Below are 26,530 nucleotides of genomic sequence, written 5' to 3' on the forward strand. Positions count from 1 at the left end.
TTCCAGAAAACAAAGTCAATTCTAGTGACCCTGTGCCATAGCTTAATCGAGGCTTAATTCGTATCACATGATATTAAAGTTAATAGATTCCTGGTAATTAATGAAACTATTTCTGTTTTGCTGTTTCCTGCAGTGTGCTGCTCTGGTTGGCGAAGACCAGCCTCTTTGCCCAGATCTCCCAGAACTTGACCTCTCTGAACTAGATGTGAACGACCTGGACGCAGACAGCTTTCTGGGGGGACTCAAGTGGTACAGTGACCAGTCAGAGATCATCTCCAATCAGTACAGCAATGAACCTGCCAATATATTTGAGGTAAGGCAAGGCAATGCAAGTGCACATTGCAAAGTCCTTGCTTGCTTTTTTTCTAATTTTTTTTTAGCCTGGTGGACCACAGTTTTTACTATTTTTCCCTCATTAAGAGACAGCAAACCTGGTGATGTGTGTTACAGATTCTGACTGGCGCCCTTATTCCTCATGATCAAAACCAGGCCTGTGATCTGAAGAGAGGGGGGGGAAGGAAAAGCCTTGAAAGGAACTTTTGATTTTTTAAATGAAACGGCTAAAGAGTGCTTACAGCGCACTGCCCTGTGGCATCACGGCGAGGAGTTGCACAGTTGTCAGCTACAAAATAAAACAAAAGTCGAAACATATTTGTTGTTTTCCATTTGCATTCCCTGGCAAGAAGCAGAGTGCAGCACAGCAGCTAGCTGATGAGTAGCTGGAGCATTTCTTAGTAAAGGTTTTTACCACTCAGAGCCTTACTGTGCAAGGCACTTGCGCACAAATTGAAAGGTCCTCGTGATTGATGTGCAGGGGAGAAGAAGGATGCATGTGGCAGAGAAGGCAGTGAGGGCTGTCAGTAGCTCAGGAAGAACCAGCACATGGTTGGGGATGTTTCACAGATGTCCTGGTGGAGAGCAGTCTTAAAGTAAAAGTTGAAGGGTGGTAGGAGAGATTTAAATGTCTTCTTTAGAACGCTGCCTTGAGGAGCAGGGTGTACAAGAAGAGGGTTACTCTCTCTTTATCTCTGTCTCCAGTCTTCTTTCTTCTGTTGTGTAAAGCTCTCATGATTCTCTGCTTTGTGATTATGGGGCAGCCGTGTCCCTGCTGAACCCTAACCTCCTTCCCTGCTTGATAGGAGATGCCATAGATTGTCCGCTGACTGGGAAATTGGACAATAAATTGATTAGGTGGCAGGAAGACCTTGTGCAACAGCAAGCTATGGGTGCTGCCTCTCACACAGCAGGTACCGCAGCTTCAGGAAGTGCGGCTGGCCGGCTGGCTTGGGGAAGCCCCGAATTATCACAGTGGAGTTTAAGGGCTGGAAAAGATTAACTGAAACAGTGTAGTAAAATGCTTACCTAAGATGTTATGAATTAAATTCTTCTTTTTTGTATACAGATCTAAACCAATGGTGATCTCCCTGATGCAGATGAAGTTACTCGGGATTTATACTAGTGTAATTGATAGCAGAAACCAGTCCTCTCTGTTCAATTTCTATCATTTACACCCAAGTAACTTGAAATTAATTTTACTCAAACAAAATGAAATTAGCCCTGCAGAACCCTGTACTTAGGCCTTCTTTTTTCATTAGTTGTATAATGTTCCAGACCTTGTTTTACAAAGTTTCCAAACCCCGTCTTCTTCTTGAATTACAGTTGTACTGCCTCGGGCAGGGTACCTAGTGTTGGTGCGTAGGTTTAGGTGGTTGGTGGCAGGGGGGCAGGGTACACACACATTTGCAGCTAGCGTGGTGGAGAGTGGCTTTGCCTTTTCTATAACCGAGGAGACATATTTTCTTCATTCATCAAAAGCCGAATGCAGAGGCATTTCTTTTTGGAAACATCAGTTGAAGATGCAGACTTTCAAAGTGTAAGTTCCAGATAAGTAATATAATTGAGCATCTACCAACTCTAAGCACACAGATTGTTCCAGGAAGACCAGTGGAACATGAGCACAGGCTCCTTGCTTGCTCTGTGTGTAACTGGCTGGCTACACTGGTGGCCACGGCCACCAAATACAAAATTATCTCTCGGATAGGTAGTGATGATTCCCCTACACAACTTGTATAGGAATTGTCACTTCCTATATGAGACTATTCCCATTCTGAAAATCAAAGCATGTTGCAAACGTCAAGACAACCAGACAAGTTTGTACTTAACCTCATTGAGAGATGTTGACACGAGATACTGGTCATTATGTGTAACCTCTCAAGGGCACATCTGGGTGCATCTGAGGATGAGCAGCCTCAGTGTGAAGAAATAGGTGGTATGCAGCTGGGACAATCCATCTAGGCAGCAACTAATGGATCAGAAAAAACCAAAAACAAACCAACAAAACAAAAACCAAAACATTTGTAAATGAAATATACAGCTTCTTTCCTAATGGGCAAATTCTGTTGTCCTCTTTGCAAATGCCCGGATTTTCTCGCACTCATCAGCTTCAGTTGCAGGCTGCATCACTGTCCCTGATGGTAGAGCTTGGCCCATACTTACCTGTAGGGACAAATAGTGCTCTGATAGCATTTTGCATTACTGCAGTGCAAAATTAGACTATTCTCAGCTTCAGTGTGTTATATTTACATTCCCTGGTTGCTTGGCCTAGGAAGATGGGAATGAAAGAGTTATTTTTTCCTCCCATACATTAACCCTGTCCCCATTCTCCATCATGCAGCTGGATACCTTGTACTATTTCTCTGCTCTGCCTCTCTGTAATGTGACAACTGGGGGTGCTCAAGAACAGAAGAAGATGTCTTCTTCCTCCAGAGACTATCTCACATACTCTGCGAGGAACTATTTGTTTTAGCTGAGAGAATGGAAGTTTTGTGCCGTTTTCCATTTGATAATCTCTAGATTTTTCTATACTGATCTGCATTGGCTTTTCTTTTTAAAGAAAATAACTTTAGTTTTGATTGTTTTTTTTGGTTTTTTTTTTTTTTTTTTTTTTTACTTTTTTTCTCTCATATCATTGTGGGAGTAGTATGTTTTATCTAACTTAAGCTTCCAGTCTTGTCTTACAAAAATAGAAATGTAGTCCTTGTCTTACAAAAATAGAAATATAGTCTGTTTGGGGTGGAAAGGAAAGAACGAGAATGGCAAACAAGTGTTGGGAAGTACAAGAGCAGTGCTAATTGTTCAAGCTGTACAGTGTTAATTGTCAAACCTAACCTTAAATGAAGCACGCTCCCCTTTGAGGTAGTAACACAGTATGTTTGGCATTGTCTAGGTGAGGGCCAGGGTTCAAAGTTCCTGGATGTCTCTGGTGAACTTTTTTTTTAAGAAAGGCTTGTATTTCAGAAAGAGATTTTTCAGGCTTTCTGCGAATCATGTTCCTGGAAGCTCGTTTGAGCTGAGCACCCACAAGCTTAGACACTCCCAATAGCACTGGGAAGGAGTCTCATGGACTAGAAATTATTAATAGTTACGGTAGCAATCAGGAGCCAAGTGAGATAAAGGTCCAGTTAGTCTAGATAGTATGTAACTGTTGAGTATAAATCCCTGATGTCATCTGCTTAAGTATGATGACATCCTTCATCCTAGTATTAAAACACACCAGTATTTTACAGACACACCTAATTCATCAGTCCGTTATTCTACTCACATGCCGATGTAACCAATACTAGTCCTGATTCAAGCCTTTGTCATCTGCTCCAGCATGGAGGCTCTTCTTATCATTGTGTGTACATATACGTACTATGAATTAGTTGATTTCTTTCTGTTGACAGCTTGATCACTTCTGGTTTTTACCTAATTTTCTTTGCCTGTTGTTCTGACTACTGGAAAGATAAAATGAAGGAGTTCTTACCCCTCAAGGCACTATCTATTGACACAAGTTCGTGTAAGTAAATAGTTAACAAGACACCCAAGACCAGTTATTTAGATGGTTCACTGCATCATTCACTTTCATGACTTGCTTTTGTGAAGAACTAGATTTTAAAAAATTGTATTTGTAAAAAATTGATTTGGCTACTTTTAGAGAATCAAAATGATTAATTTTTCGTTCTCAAATTCAGTGCAACATGAAAACATGAACAACTATACAACTTAACATAGCATGATTGAGAAGGCTTTTTGTTCGTGAAAACTCTTGTCCCCTGAGGCTTCTTCAGATATACTGTACCCTATCATGTAAGGTTAGTCATCTTTAAAATTATTTATGACCCATGTCTGGCATTATGGAGAGAGAAGATACCTACAGTGGATATATCTCTCTGTTGACATTGCTTACAAATAACTGATGTTAAGAGAAGATGCAGCCCATAGATAGGCAATAACCTGTTAAAGTATAATGAAGTTGTGTAAAATCAAAGATTTGTGAGTAAGTGTGGTATTCTCATACTTGGAAAAACACTTTTTTTAGCCTTTAATAGGACTTCAGAAAACCAACATTGTTTGCCTTTCTGTGGATTTCATTTATTTACATAATTCTGTATTCCAGATATGGATATCTGGAATATATGCTCACCATATTTGATGCAGATATGCTCACCATATTTGATGACTTTATTTTTAATTGCTTTGCATAGGTGTAGCTCAGGTTACCTTTCAAGACAGTGCTATGTGCTGTGTATTTGGAAAGACTAAATAGGCTACTATGTTTTATTGTAAGCTGCCAAAAAAACGCTGTATTACAAGCAATGAGAATGTGGGGAAAGAAATGCACAGTGAAATGCATACTGTCTTGCCCTTGGCAGCAGGGAAATTCATGGAGATAAGTGATTTCTTACTTATTTGGAGGGGTTTGCATCAGGAAGATGGTAAGGGCAGAGGGGAGCCATAAACATGACCAGGTTCAAATTATAAACTCCCTCATGTTCTGTGGTGCTCCCAGTCTCTTTCACTTTTTCAGGTTATTCATTCAAGGTTTGCAGCCAAATTGATTAATGAATTACCAGATCTTGCGTAAAATGACTTGGTCTGACTTTTAAACAACCACCAATGTTTTCTTTGCCAGTCTTGTGACTGGTGTTAATGGGTTTCCAGAGAGCTGAGCCTATACAGACTTTCTGTACTGGCCTCCCCTAGCACTTTTTCCACTTTTTAATTTTCTCCAAAACTAGTAGCCCAGGGCAGGCAGTTTAAGGAGATATAATCTCAGGGAAAAAAAGACATAGTAGTCAAATCCTTGATGGCTGATGCCCTTCAGTGCCAAATCAGCATGATTTATCATAGCCATCTATTCAGCACAACAGAGGCTGGAGGTGAGCTGGTGAGCTGCATGGTGTACCTCACACGATATGCATAACTAGAGCTCTGAACTTTGAAGGAAAGCCTCAGAGCTATTTGCAAAGTGCTGGTGCTTAGTGAATACTAAATTACATTTAGGAAATAGTCTACTGCTACCAGTTATACTTCATTTTTATTCTTGACACAGACACCTAAATCAGAGAACAGTAACATTTCAGAGATTATGGTAGCAGTTTGGGTATGTTCCAACACTATAATAGGATCAGAATTTTAAGGCCTTTTTTATTATTACCAATAGTCACTTAGTTTCTACTGCAGCGTACTTTGTAGGGAATTACAGCTTTTACTAAAAAGATTAAAATGCTATTATGCAAATGATTGCAGTATGTTATTATGTTTACAAATTAACATCCATGGCTCAACACACAAATTAACTAACTATTCCATCTATATTATTAAGGATTTAATAAAGTAACTGTTGATAAAAATGAGGAGCTTGGAACAGTTAATAGGAACTGATTGTGATTTAACATAGAACTTAAACATTGTGTTTAATGTTCTAGATGGTATAATGGCAGAATAAAGCTTATCAAAGTGCTTAAAAGAACTGAGATTGTGTGAACAGCAGAGCAGCATGTCTGAGGCCTCAGAGAGCACGAACTAAATAGCTCTGGGCAGTAATGTAGAGCGGGCAACGTATCGGTGAATCTGAAGGTAGCACAGGACCATCTTGTATCAACATGTAGTGTCCTGCTCTAATAAGTAGCTTTTTTGAAATTCATATTCATACACATTGAATGTTTTACACGATAAGCACATGTAGGGTACTTGGGAACTTGTGTCGCTCTAAAATGTGTCCTGTAATGCAATGCTTCTGTGTCAAATGGGATTTCACTGCAGAGAGTGTCGCTGTATAGCAAAAAAGGGGAAGTCTGAGTTCAGGCTGAGATGACTTTATAAACAGTGCTGCAAATTGCTATTCCTAGCAGTTCATAAGAGATCATAAAAGCAAACAGATAAGAGCTACTGAGGTCCTAGAGAAATGAATGTACAGTATGTGGTTACAGGATAGATTTAGTAGGGGAACAGACATCATTGTAGGTTTAATACAACAATAAACATAAAAGGCAAAAGATGCAGATTTGGGAGAGGAAACTTTATAAGAACAATAAAAATAACAGTGTATCATAAAAACCAATTGTGAGACTAGGAGAAAGACCCTCAGCTCCAGGGGAAGAAAATAGCAGAGGCTGGGTAAAAGTGCCAAAATATTTATATTCCTAATGGAACAACATCATGTTTCTTCTGTGTTTGAATGCATTACCTTTTCCAGTGTCTCTGGCCTGACTCAGGTTTCAGCATCTACTAAACAGGAGACCAGCACAATAACATTACATCTATGGGATGATGTATGTAAACTATAATCTACGACTAGCTATGCTGACATTTAAAAGGGCTCAAGCAGTAAGTGGAATTTATTTTACTCAAACCAGCTGCTCTGTAATTGGGAAGAGTTTATGCAAATGCTCTGTATCTATTGTTAGCAAGGTGTGCTGCTGCTCCCTTTTCTTTCCCACTTGGACAAACTGCAAACTGTCTAAACACATCTCTGTTTTAATACAAGAACCTTGCATGATGGTTGAAACCTTCAGGCAGGAAAGAAGTCCCAAATGAGCAAAAAACAATTGCTTTGAGAGCTTATTGTTTGATGTATGAGGCCACCAAGACCATTCCCCCAGCATGCAATCAGGAAAAGGCAACTGATCCCCTTTGCAGTCCTATTAAGGAGATATTTCACCTGGAGCAGCCATGGCTTGAGATACTCATCGTGTCTCTGCTCTGCTGAGCACCTGTCTTCTTTGCAAGAGGGAAGACTAACACTCACCAGAACAGTAGTTAGCTAATTAGGTCATTAGACGAATGTCTTGGCCAGTGTTAAAACCAGCCCTTGAGGACACCGTGTTACACTGTGTTCCCACTGGCTACGTATCTAAATACAAACTGGTGTCAGCTGCCATACAGACAAAAATGTAATAGCCTCCTTTCACAGAGGTCATCTTAAATCCACTTTGGTCACAGTCACACTTCACATCTGTTTTAGCGAGATGCAGCTTCTTAAGGTGGCATTTGGACTTCATAAGCACGCAAACAACTGAGCTATAAATTGCTACTGCTGGAGTTATTTTGAATAAGTGTATACTGTTTCATATTTATAATGGTGAGGCTTCATAATATTCGCAGTGAATATATAACACAGATCAGTTCAACAAGCATGAAATTGTATGTTGTCAACTTGTCACATAAATAGAGCTATATTCTAGCTTACGATAATGTTGAACTAAATATTTTCTCCCTAGAACTGCAGAGAGGGTCACAAAAAAGTGGGACAGTGGCTCTGTCTTTTGTTAGAAAAAGACTCCCAGAGTCACTGCTAGTGGGAAGTAAATATTTCTGATAAGTTTCTTCTGTTTTTTTCTTCCCCATTTGCTTAGAACAGCAACAGAAAGTTTGCCTTTCTTAGACAAATGCTAATTGGCTAAACTGTTAAATTTATTTCCCTTAATGGTTTTATTTCTAGTGTAACCTCTTTTTTTTTTTTTTTTTAATGTTGCTATTTTTGCACTGTGCATCATTGCTAATTGCTACTAAACGCTCCATCTTAACCCTGGCATGCTCTTCCCCTGCTGCCCCATCCCACTTAACATTAACTCAAGCCCATGCCATTACAGAAGGATAAAATCATAGCAAGGCTTAATTTAGGAATATTTTTTTTTTTGTGCCGCTAAGTTATTGTGCATGTGTAGGTCAGGAGGAGGAAATTGCATGGAGCAAATTTGTTGCAGGGAGAAAGTTTTGGTATTGAATCATGTCGAACTATTTTTTTTTCCCATGAGCAGAAAAAAATACAAGGAAGAGTATGTGTGTATATGTGTGTCTGTGAAAACTTAGCCACTGGTAGCTCTTTTTATACTACAGTGGTTAATACTCAGGTGCACCAGACATTTGCAACCTTTCTGGAGGAAAAAGGAGGAAAAGCTGCCCCCCTGCCAGCTTTTTGGGCCTGTTTTTCTCCAGTGTCTGTTTTTTATTTAATTAGCTTTGTGCATGTGCATACGTGATCCTAATGCCTCTGTTTGCAAGTGGCACACTGCAGCATTGGCACACGTGGGCATCAGGCACCGCGCACGCATGCTCAGCCGTGCGGGCTGGTTTCAGGTCATGGTGGAAATCAGCCCCTTTGCAACACGTGGTTGGTGACTTTGGCTGAGTTTTCCATTCTGACACAACAGAGCCTTGCTTTGTAATGATTGAGAAATTAATTAGCACTTTATGGTGGAGATGAGTCTGAAGGGCCATGATTGGAGTTTGCTTTTTACCACATGCAGTAATCACTGGGTTTTGTTTATGAAAGCACAAAACCAAAACCTATTGAGATTTTGGTGTTGTCATGAAGCCTGAGCTATGTGCTGCACTGGAATAATACTTCCATTTCCTCACACACATCTGTGCTTTTGTGCTTTACTGTGAGTAGCACAATGGGGTGATGGTCCATAATGGATACTTCTGATCACTAAGATGATAATCAGAAGAAGAGAATATTTTTTGTGAAGAGCTGCAGTGGCAGCCTTGGGCAAGTGTTGTTGACTTGCTGATTTATGACAGCTTTGAGTTGTCTGAACTACTCACAGTCATTTAGCTCATCACATGAAGTTCAGGAGGATCAGCCCTTCCAAGCACATTACAGGGTTAGAAGTGTCAGACGGGCAGAGAGAACTTCCTACATCTCTACACTTCTGACTGCTGCCACATCTGTTCCTTGAGGGCTCAGTGATATTAAATCTTTATAGGGATTTGGAGGAGCAGTCCATCAAGTGGTCTGATGGACTGCAAATCTCCTACAGGAGATACAGTTGCATGAAAACAGAGAAATTGGGTGGAAAACTTGTTTCTCACCCAAGAGATGATTTGCAAGGAGGTGGTGATAACAGTTATCTGGAGGATTGGTTTGGTCAGAGAAATGTTCTGCTTCCTTATGAGCTGCTAGAAGAAACACTGGGAGTTTTCTACGGGAATAGTAGTTTCTCCTGGAGGGAACTCAAAACAGTTTCTGAAAGTACTCCTAAACCCTTGTGAAAAAAAACCACAATTCTTGTTCTCCCAAGTTGCTGTTTGACATGATTCAAGAATTGCATCGGAGAGTGCAGGTAATAAATGTTATGGAGGTGAGACTTCTCACTGGGATTTTGACTTTGGTGAGAATGCTGCCGTCTTGCACATTTCCACAGAGCAGTCAGTGACCCTAAGTAAAAAGCAGGTATGATGAGAGTTTAGAGGTCTTCTAGTGTTTAGTAGTTGTTTGGGTTTGTTTGTTTTTTGTTTTTTGTTTTTTGTTTTTTTTTTTTAATATGCATCATTTGACTAGCTGCATCCAGCTATAACATGCTCCACTCCGCCAGGCTCTGTGAGTTGAGACTGAGTGAAGAGGACCTTGGGCTATTGTGTCCGCTTCAGGAGTGCTTGTTGGTGAGGTGTGGGCAGCCAGGTAGTGTGGGTGACAGTGTGGTTGGTAAAGGATGAAGAACGAACTTGGAGCAGGGGAGGGCTTTTCAGAATCACAGAATGGTTGAAGTGGGAAGGGACCTTCGAGGTTATTTGGCTAAACCCTGCCTACTCAGGCAGGTCCACCTAGAACATGAAGTTGAGGAATTATTTCTGTTTTCCTCTGTTGCTGCTTCTCCACCCTTAAAAAGACACTTTATTAGGAGTGGTAATGAATTCTTGATCCCATTTGGAAAATTTTACACTGTAGTCTCAAGCAACTATGGAATCTACAGGAGGCATGTCTATATAGCAAGAAGCCTATCACAGCCAAATCCTAGTTTTCAGAGGAGGATGAGTGGCAGTCAAGAGTGTTCTTAGTCTGGCCTCTGTTTTCATGTCAAATTTTGATATAAGGAGACCTACCTTTCAGACTAGTGAAATATTAAAGTTGTCAGGTAAAAAAGGATGTATGTGCAATTATTTTAATAAACAAAAACCTAAGTGCATGTTTTCTGACATCTGGTTGGATGTGGCCTGTAAGGCATTTAACCCTCTGGGCATGCACAAGAGGAGCAATAGGCTTTTATTTCTACCTATCTGGGGAAACTTATGCATATTTGAAATACTTTATCTGGTTCTGTTTTTGCTTTAGTTCCCACCCCCACACCACCACTCCCCCTACCCACCCCCCTACCCCCCCAGGACTAGTGTAGATTTTCTTGGCTGTATTGACTGTCCTTAAAATCCCAATAAGCACTCTTCACACTAGTATGAAGATATCAGGCAAAACATTACCAATTGTCACCTCAATTGCATCTGGAGAAAAGCCAGAAAAACTTGTGGGTTTTTTTTCTAAGTGTCGTGGTTTGAGCCTGGTCGGCAGCCAACCACCACAGCAGTCACCCACCCTTTCCCCTCCCCACCTGGGAACGGGGGGAGGGAATTGGAGGGGCAAAGGGAGACTCACAGGCTGAGATACGAACAGTTTAATAATGGTAATAAAATGAGAACGATGACAATAATAGAAAAAATATAAACAGGCAATGCACAATGTAATTGCTCACCACCCACTGGCCAATACCCAGCCCGTGCCTGGGTAGCGATCCCGAAATACCAAGATCCCGCAATCGCAATCCCAGAAGCAAGAGAGAGCTCCTTCCCGACCACCCCTCCTCTATATAGAGAGCATGACGTTCCATGATATGGAATATTTCACTGGCCAATTAGGGTCAGGTGCTCGGGCCGTGCTCCCTCCCTGCTCCCTGTGCCCTTGCGCACGGGCAGGACACGGGGAGTCGGAGAGTCCTTGAAGTCTCAGTAGCAGCTGAAAACATCAGTGTGCTATGAGCATTCTTCTCATACCAAACCCAAAGCTAAATCCAAAACACAGCACTCTTCTAGTTCCTGAAAAGGAATATTAGCTCTATTTCAGCCCAAACCAGGACACTAAGGCATAAGAAAATACTGCAGGGTCCTTTACACTGCAGAGACATTCATCCATTTCCAGCAAAAGGGTGTTAAACCGCTTCTGCTTGTATGTGATGGGAGTGTTGCCATCTCTTGTCATTTTCTTTGCTGTTGATCCCACTCTCGCATAGGAGGGTCAGGTCAAATGCCTCTCTGGAGACCAAGTCTCCCATTTGCAGCAGGAAATCTCCCGGGTGGAGAGGATAATGTTACAAAACAGAGGCTAACATTACAAAACAGCTCTGCTGCCTCTGGCACAGTCTAGAGCATCACAGACCAATAACTCCTATCATGTCACTCTTGCAGCACCTTATTATCTATGTTTTTCTGTAAATCTGATCCAAGACTGTCATTACCAGTTTCAGGTAGGTGAACACCATCTGGGTGAAACAACCATGTGCCAGTGATGGGCTGGAGAGGGCTCTTGTTAGTTAATCATCCCTACGTTCCCTTTGATGAGTTAATTTGTCTGTTGAGCCATGGAGGAGCCCCCAAGAGCTCCCAGGAGCCCCTTGTTAAAATTCTGCCGACAAATGGGAAGATAGGGATGATTTCACTCTTTTTGCTGGAGCCTGTGCTATCTATGATATTGCTAAATCATCCATAATGCATAACTTTCTATGCAATCTTTTTGTTACAGTTCTGGCGGCACAATACTTCTTTGTGCATTTACTTTTTAAACATTGTCACTGGATCCCTAACCCTCCTGAAAATCTCAGCCCATGAATTAGGGTTAATTGTAGTACTTCCATGTGGCCTTTTAGTAGCTGGCATGCCAGGCTCCTTGGCTGTGATGCCAGGCCATATTCTTTCCCCTCCCACCCACCTCCCCCAGTTACTAAACACAGTCTTTATTTACTTGTCTCATGGTAATGCTTAAAAACCCTGTGGTAGGGGGATAGTCTCTTTGCATATACTAATGATCAGCCCATCCCTGGTTTATGGTGTGCACTTTGAAGTCCTTGGAAGGAGCAAAGGAAGTGAACGCAGAGAAAAGCTGGTCCTTGGGGCTTGTGAGTGAAGATGAACTCAAGTTATTCTTCCTTCAGAGGCGTGGGGGCACTGCTGTCTAACCGGGTTCCTCTTCCCCTCAGCTAGCTGGAGGCGGTTGCAGCCTGCTGAGCTTGCCCGGCCCAGGGAATAAAGTTCTAACCTACAACACAGCTAGGAGCTGCTAGCTTGTAGTTGCAGTTGTGTCAATGAGATTTGGGACTATTAAACTTGGGGAGAAGCTGCCTTAAGTATTACATCCCAACATGGATACTTGTTTATCTTCCGATCTAAGAAAAAGAAGAGTTAAATTTAAAAAAATTTTAAAAAGCAACCAAACCAAAAAAATCCAAAAGACTAGGAAGCTAAGAAATCCTGTCATTTGGAAGATGCTCTGCTTCCTTTTTAACTGGTCAGACAGGGCTTGTTAGCTCTAACACTGTGCTCTTACAGCCAGATCAGGACTAGCTCTTGCAAGGCCATAAGTACGCCTCTGCATAGTGCTGATGGGTGCTGTGGGTGGATTTATTAGCTTTCACTCAATATTGATGTTTCTCCTAGTCTCTGTTCTGAGAGAGAGCAAACCTTTCCTGCAGGAACAGAGGGAAAGTGATAGAGGGACACTGGAGTAAATCTGGAAGAGTCAGTTGGGATGCTACTGGGCTGTGAGCTCTGGCTAGAGGCAACAGTAACACACCAAGCAGTTTTCTGTGGAGTTAGCTGGCATTTCTGTATTGTGTTTTCAGAACTGGGTTGGGAAGGATTATTTGCTGTATCTTGTATGTACCCAAATGGTGTCCAAGAATCTGTGCTCTGCTGCGACTGCCTGGGGAGTTCTCCGGAGTACCAGGGAGCAGGAATTATGTCAGGGCCTCCACACTGAGTCAGTTCAAGTCCAGTATGGTCAGAGCTAATAGGCCACAGAGGACTAATTCTCCACTGGACCATCAGCATCACCTTACACCTTGGTCCTAGCACTTGCAACTCTGTGAACACAGTCCAAATGCACTTGAACTGCCTCTCTGCGGACCCTGTCTGGACCAGAAGTGCTTGGTAGGGGCAGCCCTATGCTGTGTGGAGATGATTGTTCTTTTTCTGGATCTCTCCCAAGATTAGACTTGTGATTTTTAGACCCAAAGCTAAAGAAGGAAAAAGATCTATCCCTAAACTTCAACTTATAATAGTTCCTAATTCCTAATTTGTGTTTTGAAAATTGTGTATATATGTTCTTAAAGATGTGTCTTGGCCTAACAGGCATGTTAGTAACTTTTTAGAAAATGGATTTTGTGGGTACTGGCTTTTTTGTCAGTCCAGCTTGAAACATCCAGGAATGCTGCCTTCTCAAGCCTGTTACTCCAAGTTGCACCATGCACATAGCAGGAACTCCAGACTGGACCCTTCCACTTGATCTCCCATTATTTCCTCCTACACGATCACTCCAGCTTGCCTTCCGTCACTATAACGTTAGCTATTTGCCACAGCTTCTCTCGGCTTGCTTTTTTCCCCAACCCAAATTCATAGGGATGAACAAAAATCCACTCATGCCTCTTGTCCTTCCCTACACCTGCTTCTGGGACTGCAATGACAGATACCAGTTTTATTATGTACCAATGTTACCGCTCTGTTTACAGCAGATTTAAGAGTTTACATTAGGCCACAGTGTTATCTTCCAGTTTTCCTAATTCTATCTGCTGGCAATCCCAGCTATGTGGTTGGGGTGGCTGCCCCTGTCCTAAAGGAATTTGTGTCAATTTCTGCAGGGACAAATCCTCCCTGTGCTAAACCGCTTTGCAGTATTTGCTCAAACTGAAATTTTGACAAAGACGTTCTGTCCACATCCACCAGAAGAGATTGCCTTTTTTTTTCAGATGCACTTGGAGGTAGATACGTTGGAAGCTGCCTGTACCTGGCTGATAACTGAGACTGAGCATCTATGTAGCACGATCCATGCCCTTTTCTAATTTGTCTTTGAATGACAAATGTGTCTTCACTGAGTCAGCAAAAGAAGCGATCCTACAGTAGAATTCATTGCCCTTCTATCCCTTTTAACAGAGTGGATAGGTTTTCCCAATTCTTCCCCCAAATCAGTCTTTAAAAGAGCTGCTATAAAGACATCCCTCAAATGTATCCAGAACGGCATTATATTCTCTAGTCATTTCCTATCAAGACTTGCCATGTACTGTTATTTCTTAGAATCCCTCCCTTACTATACTGGTATATTTCCAATTAAAAAAAATAATTCAAATCTTTGTGAAAATCAAAGTTGCAGGGATTTGGAGATAGTCCACATTGGTCCTCATCACTGCTGCCAAATCTAAGAGAGTCAAATCTAAGAGTTGAGTGTGGATGACTTCAAAAAAGAGAAACAGATGTCATTTCAAACTTCTGCATTTCACACAGGAACCATGCACAGGTTAGCTGAGGTTCTTTTGAGAGGGTTTAAGATGCTAAATTGGTCAAATTTTGCATGGCTTCAGTTTTCATTACAAGTGCTCTGTTCAGTTCTAAAATGATATCTTTTTTAACTTTGAAACTGCTAACTGGTAAGCCAAACCCTTCTCATTACAGAGGCCTTAGCAAAATAACTCTGTGTGTGAGGAGGATGGCAGGACAAGAGTGTGGCATAATAACAAGCTTGTTTTCAGTAGCAAAGTGGTCAAAATGCTCATAGACTTGGAATGAAAACCTACAAAATATTGCTGACTGCTATTGAAATGTTTTAATCTATCTGAATTGTTTCTGTGCAAGGAAAATGTGTTTCCCTGTGCCAAATTTGTACACTCCAAAATTCGTGGAGGTGTCTACCTCCTACTTCTGGAATGCTTGTACCTTTGGATATGTACAGGTATTCTTTCTGCTCCTCATAGCTACTAACCTAATGAAGGATCAGGGCCACTTCACCTGATGTTCTCCCTCTCTGGAATCCAAGAATTGTTTTGCATCAGGGTGTAATTTTACCTATAGGTATTAGACAAACATGCTAATTCAGACTCAGTAGTTCTTGAGCATCTTCCCAAATTGCATTCCATGATTTGGCTAGATTATATCTTATCTCTAACTTTACTTCAATAAACACACAATATTTAGCCTGTCTTCTCCCACCTTATACAGAAGGAAAATCATGAGGACTTAATCTATTGCTGGCATTAACGGCATGATTCCTCATCCTAATTCCAATTCATTCTACCTAATATCCCACAAATGCCTTTGAGAAAGTATTTTATCCCTGATCCTGTGCCAAAGATACTTTCTTCCTCTATCACTGCTGTCTGACTTCCTACAGACTTTGTAACGACCTTTGCAGGCTGTGGTAGATGACACAGTCTTACATACAAAAGTCTGCAAACGAGTGCCACATCTCAGGCTGTCACTTCAGCTCAGACGGTCCCTAACAGCAGATCCCTGATCTTGAGCTATTACTATAGCCAGAAAATGTAGTCTCTTCACTAGCAAAGAAAAGAATGGAAAAAGTATAGAGTAAAAAGGGGGGAAGCAACACAACAGCTTTTTTCCTGTCTTTTTTTTGTCTGGCAGGTGGTTGGACATTGCAGTCACCCTGTGCACTGCCCTCCCGTGGGCTCTGCTCCTTGGGGCCCATGTGCAATAAAGCTGCCATCATGTCAGCCTGATGGGGACAAACAACTTGCTTTTGTGAATATTTTTCTTTCTAAGTATCATCCAAATTCTAAAGTAAAATACTTTCCTACTTGGTTTATAGTAATTTAAGAATCTTTGAGATGAATCTCTCCTGAACCCTCAGTTCACTTTCTCCTGCTTATCTTTCCTTGGGACAAACCTGTCTATGTGACTCTGTACAGAAAATGACTTAATCATCTGGCTTTGAATGTTTTCTGGTTTTTATCTTTCCAAAGTAAGTTACACAAAGAGAGGACCCCACTCAAACAATATGTTTTGTGGATCCTTTGTTTTTCCAAGATGCTTGCTGAGTAGCTGTTATGTTACAGCCTCTTCCTCCTGTGTTTTGGGGGGCCTTGGCCCAGCTTTTCATGTCAAACTGGATGGTCTCTGTGCTCACGTTTGAACTCAGTCATGACTGTGTTCCTTCCTACTGGTCCAAACTTGTCTCTTTTGCTGTAGCGCACTGATGTTCTCCCTAACATCCACTACATCATATAGCTATCCTGTGGCTTTCTGGTATGGAGGTACATCTGATACACCAGCCTTGCTCTGTTGTGGCTGTTCACTACTGTCTCTGTGTTAACTTCCTCTGGAAGACTCCATTCTGGAATGCCAGTAGTAAGTGAGCAAATACAATGGGACTTTTTCTTTACAAAAACAAAAAGAGCCAAATCACCAAGTTTCATGAATGCACAAAATGAGCTTCCTCTTACTTATATTGCTGTGACCCTAATGCTCTTGACAACCATTTTTTAGTCCTCTTCTGTCAACTTCAAGCTTGGCTGCAAGTGCTTTGGGACAGGGACTCTGTGCACTGTTGGCATCAGTGAAATGTTGTCCCCTGCTTGGAAGGGGAGGCTGGTGTTGCTGGTTTGAGCCCTGCCCTCCACCATGCCTGTGGGCATTCACTGACTTGGAGAGGTTGATTAAACTCTGTCCATCAATCCCCTGCTATAAAGCAAGACCTTTCTTGGGCTTCTCTGTTTGAACTTTGAGTACTTTCTGCAGATGCTTTGCCTTACAACGGGACTGGAGATTGCTCAGTGCAATAGGGCAGTTGTCTCAGTAGTGCCAGAGTAACAGTAGAAATATAAACTGCAGGAGGTGGATAGTAATGTTAATCATCATAATGAAGATGGAGAATTATTTTTTCTGGTTGACTGTGGAAGGAAAGGCTGAGAAATAGATTGCTAAAATCACCGAGTGCATATTTTCAAAGACAGGGCTTGCTCAGCAGCCAGGTGACAATAGACGTGTTGTTTATTTGACAGAGAGGCTGTGAACTTAACTCCTGACTCAAAAAGAAAACTTGCTTCCCAAATGAAGACATATGGAGGGTTTTAATGGCAGTTGCAAGACATGTGGCTAGGTTATGCCACTATGCGTGAGGTTATAAAGGCACTGGGTATATATCTGTTGAGGGAATCTGTGAATTCCACCACTATTTAAGAGTGAAAACATTTCTCACCCTGAAAAGAAAGTCGAAGAAAAATTGTGTCTGAGAGGACAGGCTCTGCCAGCTTCACGACAGACGCAATGCCTGCCCAATAATGGAAGGAACTTCGGTTCAGCTGCATGGTTGGGGTTTATCTTGTCCCTGCCCAGCGTTTGCATGCAGAAGTTAGCCTTAATCTAAATGAGGTTTTGAAATTATGTTAAAAGTGACTCATACTAAAAGGTTGCAGTAAAACCAGGGAAAGAAAAAATACTGGAAAACGTGCTAAAATACGCGTCTGAATCAGTTCCCATTTGGTACTCTTGTTACGTCAGTCATCCAGGTGCCAGGACTGGTGTAGTATGTGGGACGTTGTGTGGAAGGCAGCGGGCAGGAATCAGTGTGCGGAGGCACTTGCTGCTCCAATACTGTGATGTTCCCAGTCTGAGCTCGTACAGCAAGTACCCACAACAGTGTTATCCACAGAAGTGTGGAGAGTTGAGGCAACAACAGCAGCAGGGATGTTAGACCGCGTGACTGATTTCTGTGGTGATGTCTTACAGACTGACTGTAGCACAAGTAAGGTGTATGTAAGGATGGAGAACATTTGTGCTTTGCTTTGGAGTTTCTTTGGTTTCTTATCTACTCATGGTTTTCGGTGAGGAGCAGATAAAGAGGTATCCTGCTTACGTCCAATTTAAAAGCATGACTTGTAGCCTCAAAAAAAAAAAAAAAAAAAAAAACCAAACCAAAAACCAAAAAATAAGCCAATTTGAGATATTTTAAAGATGAAGTAGCTTCGCTAAGGACTGTAGGGTCTTGGAATTTTACTCCAAAGAAAACTGCTGACCGAGAAATGTGTCACACTGTGGAGCCTTGACCATATGTGTGAGTCCTCTTATGGTACCAAAAATCATTTTGTCTTCTTCCAAAGTCTTGGGCAGCAAACTAAAAATGTCTCGCTCAGATGCGCATTTTGGAATTTCAGAATTAAATGTAATAAAGAAGATTTTTATTTTTACTCTCTTTTGATGACATACCACGAGAGAGTGAGGACGTCGCATTAGAGTATCTTTTGATTTGCTATTTGCTATGTGTTAAACATTTATATTTCAAAGAAGCGTTTGTACCTATACTGAGTGTTTGGCAAATCCAACAGCTCATTAGATGTTAACAATAGCAACACTGCTAAATACAAAGGATTCATAGGCAAAGTACACCTCAGGCTATATCTCTGAGAGAAAAAGTGGCAAATAGAATCAGAAACTAATTAAATAGTCAGCTAAAGCAAGCATAACTTTAAAAAGCTCTAAAACTACCAAAAATGGAAACATATTACAGTTATCTGCATTCACAGTGCAGAACAAGTTTGGTAGTATTTAAGATAATTCTCTAGTGCCTGCTATTTTTAGTCCAAGGGTAAGCTTCTGTAAGAGCCTTTCAGCGTTGCATCCCTTTAACCTGGCCTAACAAGCTAAGCCAGTAATCTGTCTGATTTCCGTTTTACAGGAGGCAGAGAGATAGCTAAAACAAACCATTTGTGGTGAAAACACTCAGCCTATCTTGTCTTAAGAGCTTTCTTCTTATAGATTTTTTTTTTTTTTTTTTTTTGAAACATCCCACTATTAAGCGTTGCTTGTCAGAGAGAAATGTCAGGCTTTGCTGTTTGGAAATTGTAGAAGCAGCTCAGGAATGAAAGGAGGTTTTTATAGACCCAGCCTAATGGAAATAAACATTTCTGCATTGCCACTGCATGAAACCCAATCGGGGCAGTTTAGGCTATTGCTATCGATGTGTCTGAGGAAAAAGGAATGTATTTAGTTTTTCTCAAGGAAGGAAAGGCAGACATAAAGGGCCTGATTTGCTTATCACTTACCCTTAATCTATCCTGGTTTAACTCCATCGACTTTGCTGGGTGATGCTTGGTTTGTGCTGCTCTAATCCAAGGGAAGTCGAGCTGGGGTCTGCCTTACGCTCCCTCTGCCACTGGCACTCAGGTTTGGGGCACCCTTTGTGGCCAAAGCGGGGGGCAAGGCCATATGCAGCTGTAAAACACTGCGGCGCTCGTTGCATGCTGGTGGTTTGGTGCCTCAGGTGGATAAAACTTTGCCATATTATTCATTTACAGATGACTTTTTTATTGGAAATACTATATGGTTGTCATCCCCCCGGTGTATAGAATGAAGCGCAACCATATTTACTTTCTTCTCCCACCCCCCTTCCCCTCTCTCTCCTTTCCTTTTCCCCCCATCTCTCTGGTGGTGTGTGTGTAATCCTTATGGACGTTTACAAAACAGGACTTTATTGCTACCTAAACACCAGTGGTCCCATCCGCTTCTCCCAGCCAGCTGAGTGACACTGGGGCGCAGTATCCTGTCCTCTGTCTGAAATAGGTAGAAACAGAGGTCATGCTGCCTGGGTTAATGGTAGTAGCTCCAGCCTTCTGCCCCCAGAAGTGTCACTTAAACAGGTTTTCCCTTCGCAAGACACTGGATCAAGAGAGTGGCTCTTTTGTTTTGGGCTGTTTCCAGTCCACAGCTCCCTTGCCCTCTTTCTTTCCCCTCATTCTGGGTGCAAAATATCTCAATACAAAGGGAGGCCATATGAGCCAGGAAAATGTAGGCTGTGTTGAAGCCGGTGATCTGCAGGATCCCACCTCTGGTTTAGTATTAATATGGCTGCAATTTATGTATTATTCCGGTGGTTAGACACATCCCGTGGCGTTTTGGCTGCACATCTAGCAGCTACATAGGCTCAAATTACAATTTATGTTAACTTCAGTGGGGATAACTTTCGCATTGAAGATGCACTTGATGTGAAAAGATACATCAGTGCGTTTCCAGTAGGGAAAGTGCACACAGCATCTACCATATTGTAGGCATGGTGAACCCAAGCCACTTTTAAACTCATCTTCCTAGTCACAGCAATGTAGTGCTCAGCTGCAAAACTCACCCAATAAGGAGGAAGAATTAGCCCTTACTGGCTTCTGGCTGGAATGCTGTTAGTCCCAGGACAGGTTTGTACAGGTAGAGTATTCAGGAGCTGCTGTTCTCAGCTTCAGCATCAACATACCTGAAGAGCAGAGGACCAGATCCCTAGCTAGTGTAAATCTGCATAGCTCCATTAAAATCTGTGGAGAGACCCTAATTTACAGCTGCTGAACGTCTAGGCCCAAGTTCTTTTTCTTTTGGTTACTAGCAGGATTAAATAGAAATACCCCAAATTATTTATTATAGGTGCTGTGGCAGCATCTCAAAGCCCACTTGTAAATCAGGACACCATTGTGAAAGAGGTTGTGTGAACGCATAACAAAAAGACAGTCCCTGTCTAAAAGAACTTATGGCCTAATTAATAATGATATTTAGTGCATTGATAAGTACAGCTGGACTTGACTGCCTGTTAGGGGTCATTTTTAAAGAGGGAAAAAAAAAATGTCCAGGTTGATTTTCACAGTTTTTCATGAAAAGGGACTGGTTAGAATCACTAACTCACAAAACAAAATACAATCTTTTACACCATACAGATGGGGGTCTGGTGATCAGGAACACACACTTCTAAAAGTCTAGCAGAGAATGACCAATATATTCAGTTTTCATTAAGAAATAAATAGAATAGAGGCAACTGCAGTGGGAACTGCATGTTGTATGCATGCTCTACATAACTCTGCTGAGGGTAAATGAACAAGGTAGCCTTAGTGTAAACTAGCAAATTAGTTTTACAGTCTAGTGTCAACCCCATTTTATATCTGTGAAGACTAGTGAGTTTCCTGGAAACTTAGAAACAAGCAAGCAGTGGACGTGGTCTAGAGGAGTCTTTGCAACAGATAGCTTTTTTTCTGTGATCTTTATTTATTTTAATGTTTTCTGTTTTCAAATCACCATCTCTAATTTATGATTCTATTCGCACACACAAAATCACATTGAAAGAACATTAAAGTCTTAGCACCTAGTGAGAAATCAAGGAAATACATAGTTAAGGTTATTATGAGACATCTAAATGAATACAAATGCTTAACGGGCAGCAAATTCAGAAACGTCTCCTCATCGTAAAAAGTGTCCTTGGTGATTGTAGGGGTTTACCATGATGCACTGTTCAACCGCTGGTTTTTGAGGAAAGGTCTAGTCTCCTGCTGGGACAAGCTTATGTTTTGTTTTCACAGGACTGTAAAAGCAAACTGAAGAGCCTGGCAAAATGCACCTGTGATCTGTGCTGTGTTAAACCCTATACCCATTAGCATCTTCCTTACTGTGGCATCTCCACATTCTCAATTGGTGCTTCATTATGAAGGAGCCTTTTATTGCTTTCAGCCTAGGACACTCACAGTACAGGTACCTGGGGTGTTCTCTCAGCTAAGCATCTCCTTAGATACGGGAATGCCACTGAGCCTTATTGAAACTTTTTTAGCCTGGTTAGAGTGGAGCGCACATATCTAAAGAAGATACAGATACTTTTTTTGTCTTCTTCGTGGCAATTTCCGCATTTTTTTTAGGGCTAATGTCTACTATCTTTGTTTATTTTATCTAACTAAACCACCTCTCTAAGTTGTATGCGTGTCACTCAACATATCTGCTGGTACATACCAGGAGGATGTTGGAGCCATTGCTGTGACACTTAAAGACAGGAGTATAGCTAAATAGGTAAAACATACAAAGTAAATGCATCTTTAGCCTTGTAAACAAGTTTTTATGTTATGTCTGAATAAATTCTTTCAACCAGCTCAGACCAGATGGCAGCCATCCAGTTAGATCACAATAAAAATTGATGGGAAGCCCAGATGTATTAATGATGTACTGATCCGTTTCTGCTGCAGGTCTAAGGAAAACCAGTGGTTTTCTTCCTGTGAAATATGACTTGTGTTTGTTGTACCTGTTCAACAGGCATGGGGCTAGGTTTGATAAGGCTGAACATGCTGAGAAATTAAAACATCATCAAAAGCATTTAATGAAGTTGATACTTTACAAATGCTAATTTCCTGGTCAAATTAAATTCCAATTTTCTAACAGTAAAACCACCAGATAGAAATATCTTATTTTGCCGTTTAAAAAGGAATTTTTGAGTGTGTATTCTGTTCACACAAAAAACAGTCTCCACATAATAGAGAAAAAAATATATATATGTAAACTCTTCTCTGCTATATTGTGTATAATTTTACCCTTAAACTTTTATTTGTGTAAAGTCATAAATTTCTAGAAAGAAGTAGGATTTATGATAGACATCCTGACACATTCGACATAATTAAAACTAAAGCAGACGCAACACTGAAATAGGGAATGAACGAATGTGACAAGATTATGCCTCATAGTTTGCAAAGGAAGGGTCTATACTACCACTCAAGTGCATTTTTTAGAGATGTCTGTCATTATAAAGAGAAAAAGAAGTTTTTACATCAATTACATGTGTGAAATAATCACTACAAAATATATGTAGCTCTTTTTTTCCTAGAACATGCCATGCTGCCTAACAAAGGTATATGGATGTTGAAAAATTTTATGTGGGTTCATAGAGAGATTAGTGTGGGCATGTACCGTAAATCAAGTAAATAAATAAATCTGAGCAAGCAGTGTTTGAATATTTGTACTGAAATACTGATGACACTATCACTGAAAGCTGTGCAATGGGGAGAATCCCAAAATTCCTCCTACCTGATGCTGTAGCCTTCCTCCCCCTGCCTCTTTCTTTTTGTTATAGTCTGTTAGACCTTGTTTGGATTGGAATCCTTGGTCAGGAGCTGTGACTCTCTACCCTCCTGTATAGTTTAGGTGTGTAATAGTAATTAAAAATCTCTGTTAGAGTTGTTGCTCAGGACCTCGTCATGTGCATGAACAGTTGGATGGATAAGAGGTGCTGTGTGCTGCTCCAGGAAGGGAGGAGGTGCTGGATGGTGGGCCCAGAGGGCTGCCTGCATACCCTCCGGCACCCCGGCCAGTGAGCTACTCAAGCGTTGCCCGTCCTGCATCCCCAACTCCCCAGCGGCAGCTCACCTGGTCCCCTGTTCACCCCTGCTTCCCCACTTGCAAGCAAACTTCGCCTCCCCCTGTGCTTCTCTGACCATCTTGCACAGTGAAGGAAAACTCCTAGCCTTTCTTTTTTTCTGTGGCTCTTCATCGGGCTCTTCCTCCCCTTTGCGCTTCTGCCCTTTCCCTGCTCTTGGGTTTTCCCCACTGGAGATTTAGGCAGAGTTTTGTTCTTCGATGTGGAGCTCTGCCCAAACCTAGCCCACTGCAGGCTGGACAAGACATGCCAGGTCTTCTCCTGCTGCAGTTCCCCACCCGTGAACACCGGGTGGTCTTCTTGGCGCCGGGCAAGACAGCACGACGGTATGTCCATGGTGTGCCGCAGCGTTACAAACATGCACTTCCTGGTAAGAGGTTTAGTAATGCTTTTACAGTGTCAAGTCCTGTACAAGTTAAAACCCCCCCTGGTGAGCTAACCCAGTCCAAAACATAGGTAATGCATTTATTTAGTAATCAGCAAATTAGCTTATGTAGTCAGTAGATGTTGAGGCCCAAACGGCTGATAAGATGATTTGCTTTCAGGTGTTTTCTCAACATTGTGCTCAGCATCAAGTATAAATTGAATAGAGTGACCTGTTGATACTGAGTCAAATTGACTGCATTTCCAAAGATTCTGTGGTTTCAATTACCATAAATTTTTGATACTGGGTCTACCACCAGTGCACCAATTCCAGCACAGCAATATCTTATCATTGGTTCCCTTAACACAGTTAACGGAACGATAACTTGCTTTCAGATGATTTGTTCTTTTGTCTTTTCCCCAGAATCAAAGATTACTATCATAGAGGGGAAGGATGCAGTTTAAACAAATGAAATTGGAATGGCTTCCGAAATGTGAATGAATTTTGGTCAGAAGATGTAAAACGGGTTACAGGTTGCTAGCTGGATCCTCAGTTTGTGAGATGAATAAGTCAATTAGTAGCTCTTCAGTTTATTAGAAACTTAATTGCCAGGCTATAATGGAAACTTCTGAACTGCAACAACTCGTTAGAAGCAATAAAAAAAGTCACTTGGTGGTAGAAGAATATTTAGTAGGCTCTTTTAAACTGACATGTTTAGCTTATAGCAGAAGGGTTAGATTTTTCACCTGAAAAGGTAGTCCATCTCACAGGAGGTATGACAGCATTACTTTGGGTGATCAGGGGCACAATTTTAGAGAAAACCCCATTTGCAAATGGCCTGTGCCGTGGTTTTGCATTGTGAAGCTTTAATCCCAGATACTTGACAGAAATTTTACAATGTCAGGTGAGTGTGTCTCCCTGTCAGAGAGAAAGTAACCTGAGTTCAGTTATCAAGATTAAACATGAGAACTTTTGGGGATTAGAAATATACACCATATTGACTATATTAATAAATATCCTTACTTTTATGTTGTTATACCCTGGAGAAGGAAGGGGAAAAATGGAGGCTGCAGGTGCTCCTGTCTCCTTCAGCCTGCAGACCTTGCACAGGTCCTTCTTGTGGTGCCGTAATGTCCCTGGGAGCAGTGCTGGTAGTTCATTCCACTCCAGGGACCTAGCTCTGGGAGTTAAGCATTGCAGTACCTGCATTGTGTATAATTACACTATTTATTTAATGTTGTTTTGAGGGAGAGTGGGATGGCAGAGCATATTGCTTTGGGTATGTACAATATCTCTGGAAATCCAGCTGGAGTGAAGCTTTTGTATAAATACAGGGATGTGGTTGGTCCTAAAGATCAAATATATACGCGATCCATATGTTGGGCAATGGGACTGCTGAAATTGGAAGGCAAGCTCTGGATTCAAGTGGTCTTTGCCTACAGGTTAGTGTGAGGAGTATGAGTATAGCTGTCTCCTTCAAGAACAGAAGATCTTTTGTTTCCTTTCCATACCCTAAAGGCATTTGCACAGAGGTGGTGATAATTAATCCCCATATTTCTACTACATATAAAGAAACCTGGCTGTAATTTTCTCCTAGTGGGACTCCATTTTGTTTTTAAAGATAATTGATAGCTCTGGACTTAAGCATTTCAATTATGTGAGTGTCTCTTGGGGACCAGATTAACAGACCTTGGAAAAACATTCTAATGCAAATGCATCATGTGGATTTTTACTGTAAGACAGCACAGGACGCCTAAGGATTTGCAAAATAGTTGAACAGTAAAATAAAAGCTGAAATACTCCTCAAAACATAAAATGGCATGGGTCTGCTTGTGAGCAGATAGGATGGAACAAGTGGTTCTCCACTTGGATCACTGATTCCTCTTTGGTCCTGGGAGAAAACACTGCCAGGTATGGCCAGCTCTAAGTTGAGAAGAAGGAGGCACTTGGTTTGGACAGCACATTGAGAAAGCAGCAAAATCACTATGCTGTCTGTGCTGGTGGTGGGGCAGGTGGGCTCCTTCTGCTCCAGAAGAGGGAGGACTTGGGCTGTAATTCTTCCCTTTCACCGTCTCTGACCTCAGTTCTCGTTTTTTTGCTGGCAGGAGCAGGAAGACAAGCCTGCGTTTTAATCCCTTCCCTCCTTCTCCTTTCCCTGTACTTCTGCCCAGCCTGTGGCTCCTTATCCTCACGTGGCAAAACTTGGTTTGTGGGACCAGGGCTGAGATACAATCTGCCCCTACTCCTGCATGTTTGTTGACAGGAGGTGCTAAGGGCTGGGGTGGCACTGGTGAGCTTTTCAGTGCCTCTGCATCCCTATGTGCAAAAGGGGGAAAATGTGTACCCCTCATTTCTCCTAGTGGTGTGAATCCTAAGGATATTCTTACTCCGAAGTGTGTCATTAAGGAATTAAATCCTCTTGGGAGTTCCAGATGTAGTCACACGTCATTTTTGTGCTTTTGAAATTAGTACCGTAATGTATTAGTTTTTTTAGATCACTCGGATATTTTCAGCTGGAGGAAAATCTTTTATTTTCATTGTTAATTGTGCTATGAATAGATCTTAGGCTACTGCAGAGAAATGAGTCAATATGTTGAAATGGTGATCCCCCATGAGTTCAGGTATACACCTGGCTGCTCTGAATTGCTTACTGAGCTGGGCTGCTGGAACAGTGACACCTTCTACCAGCTGCAGATCTGTCCCAAAGTTTCCTGAGCTTTTTATGAAGATGTGGCAAACTGCCATTGCTTCCAGCTCCTTGGGACTGTGGATTAATACCACGGTTTAGACTCTGATCTTTCAGTATGAATCGAGATGGGACCCTGTACTGTTCAAATTATCGGTAAAGTTAGAACATCATCATCATTCATGATCTGATTTCACTCCTTGAGATACAGTAAGTGTCCTGGTTTGGG

The 26,530-nt window shown here is 41.6% G+C and overlaps 1 protein-coding gene across 3 annotated transcripts in view; it reads left to right on the forward strand.

The window, feature by feature from the left end:
* PPARGC1A (PPARG coactivator 1 alpha) overlaps positions 1 to 26,530 on the forward strand; it is a 375,257-nt gene that overhangs the window by 313,224 nt on the left and 35,503 nt on the right. For all 3 annotated transcript variants that reach the window (XM_032984531.2, XM_032984533.2, XM_042808253.1), the window contains exon 2: positions 134 to 313. In XM_032984531.2, coding sequence (XP_032840422.2) covers positions 134 to 313 — 180 coding nt within the window. The remainder of the gene's footprint in view (positions 1 to 133; positions 314 to 26,530) is intronic.

This window comes from Tyto alba, unplaced genomic scaffold (genome assembly GCF_018691265.1).
Source record: "Tyto alba isolate M040663 unplaced genomic scaffold, T.alba_DEE_v4.0 Super-Scaffold_6, whole genome shotgun sequence".
Classification (NCBI taxonomy): domain Eukaryota; kingdom Metazoa; phylum Chordata; class Aves; order Strigiformes; family Tytonidae; genus Tyto; species Tyto alba.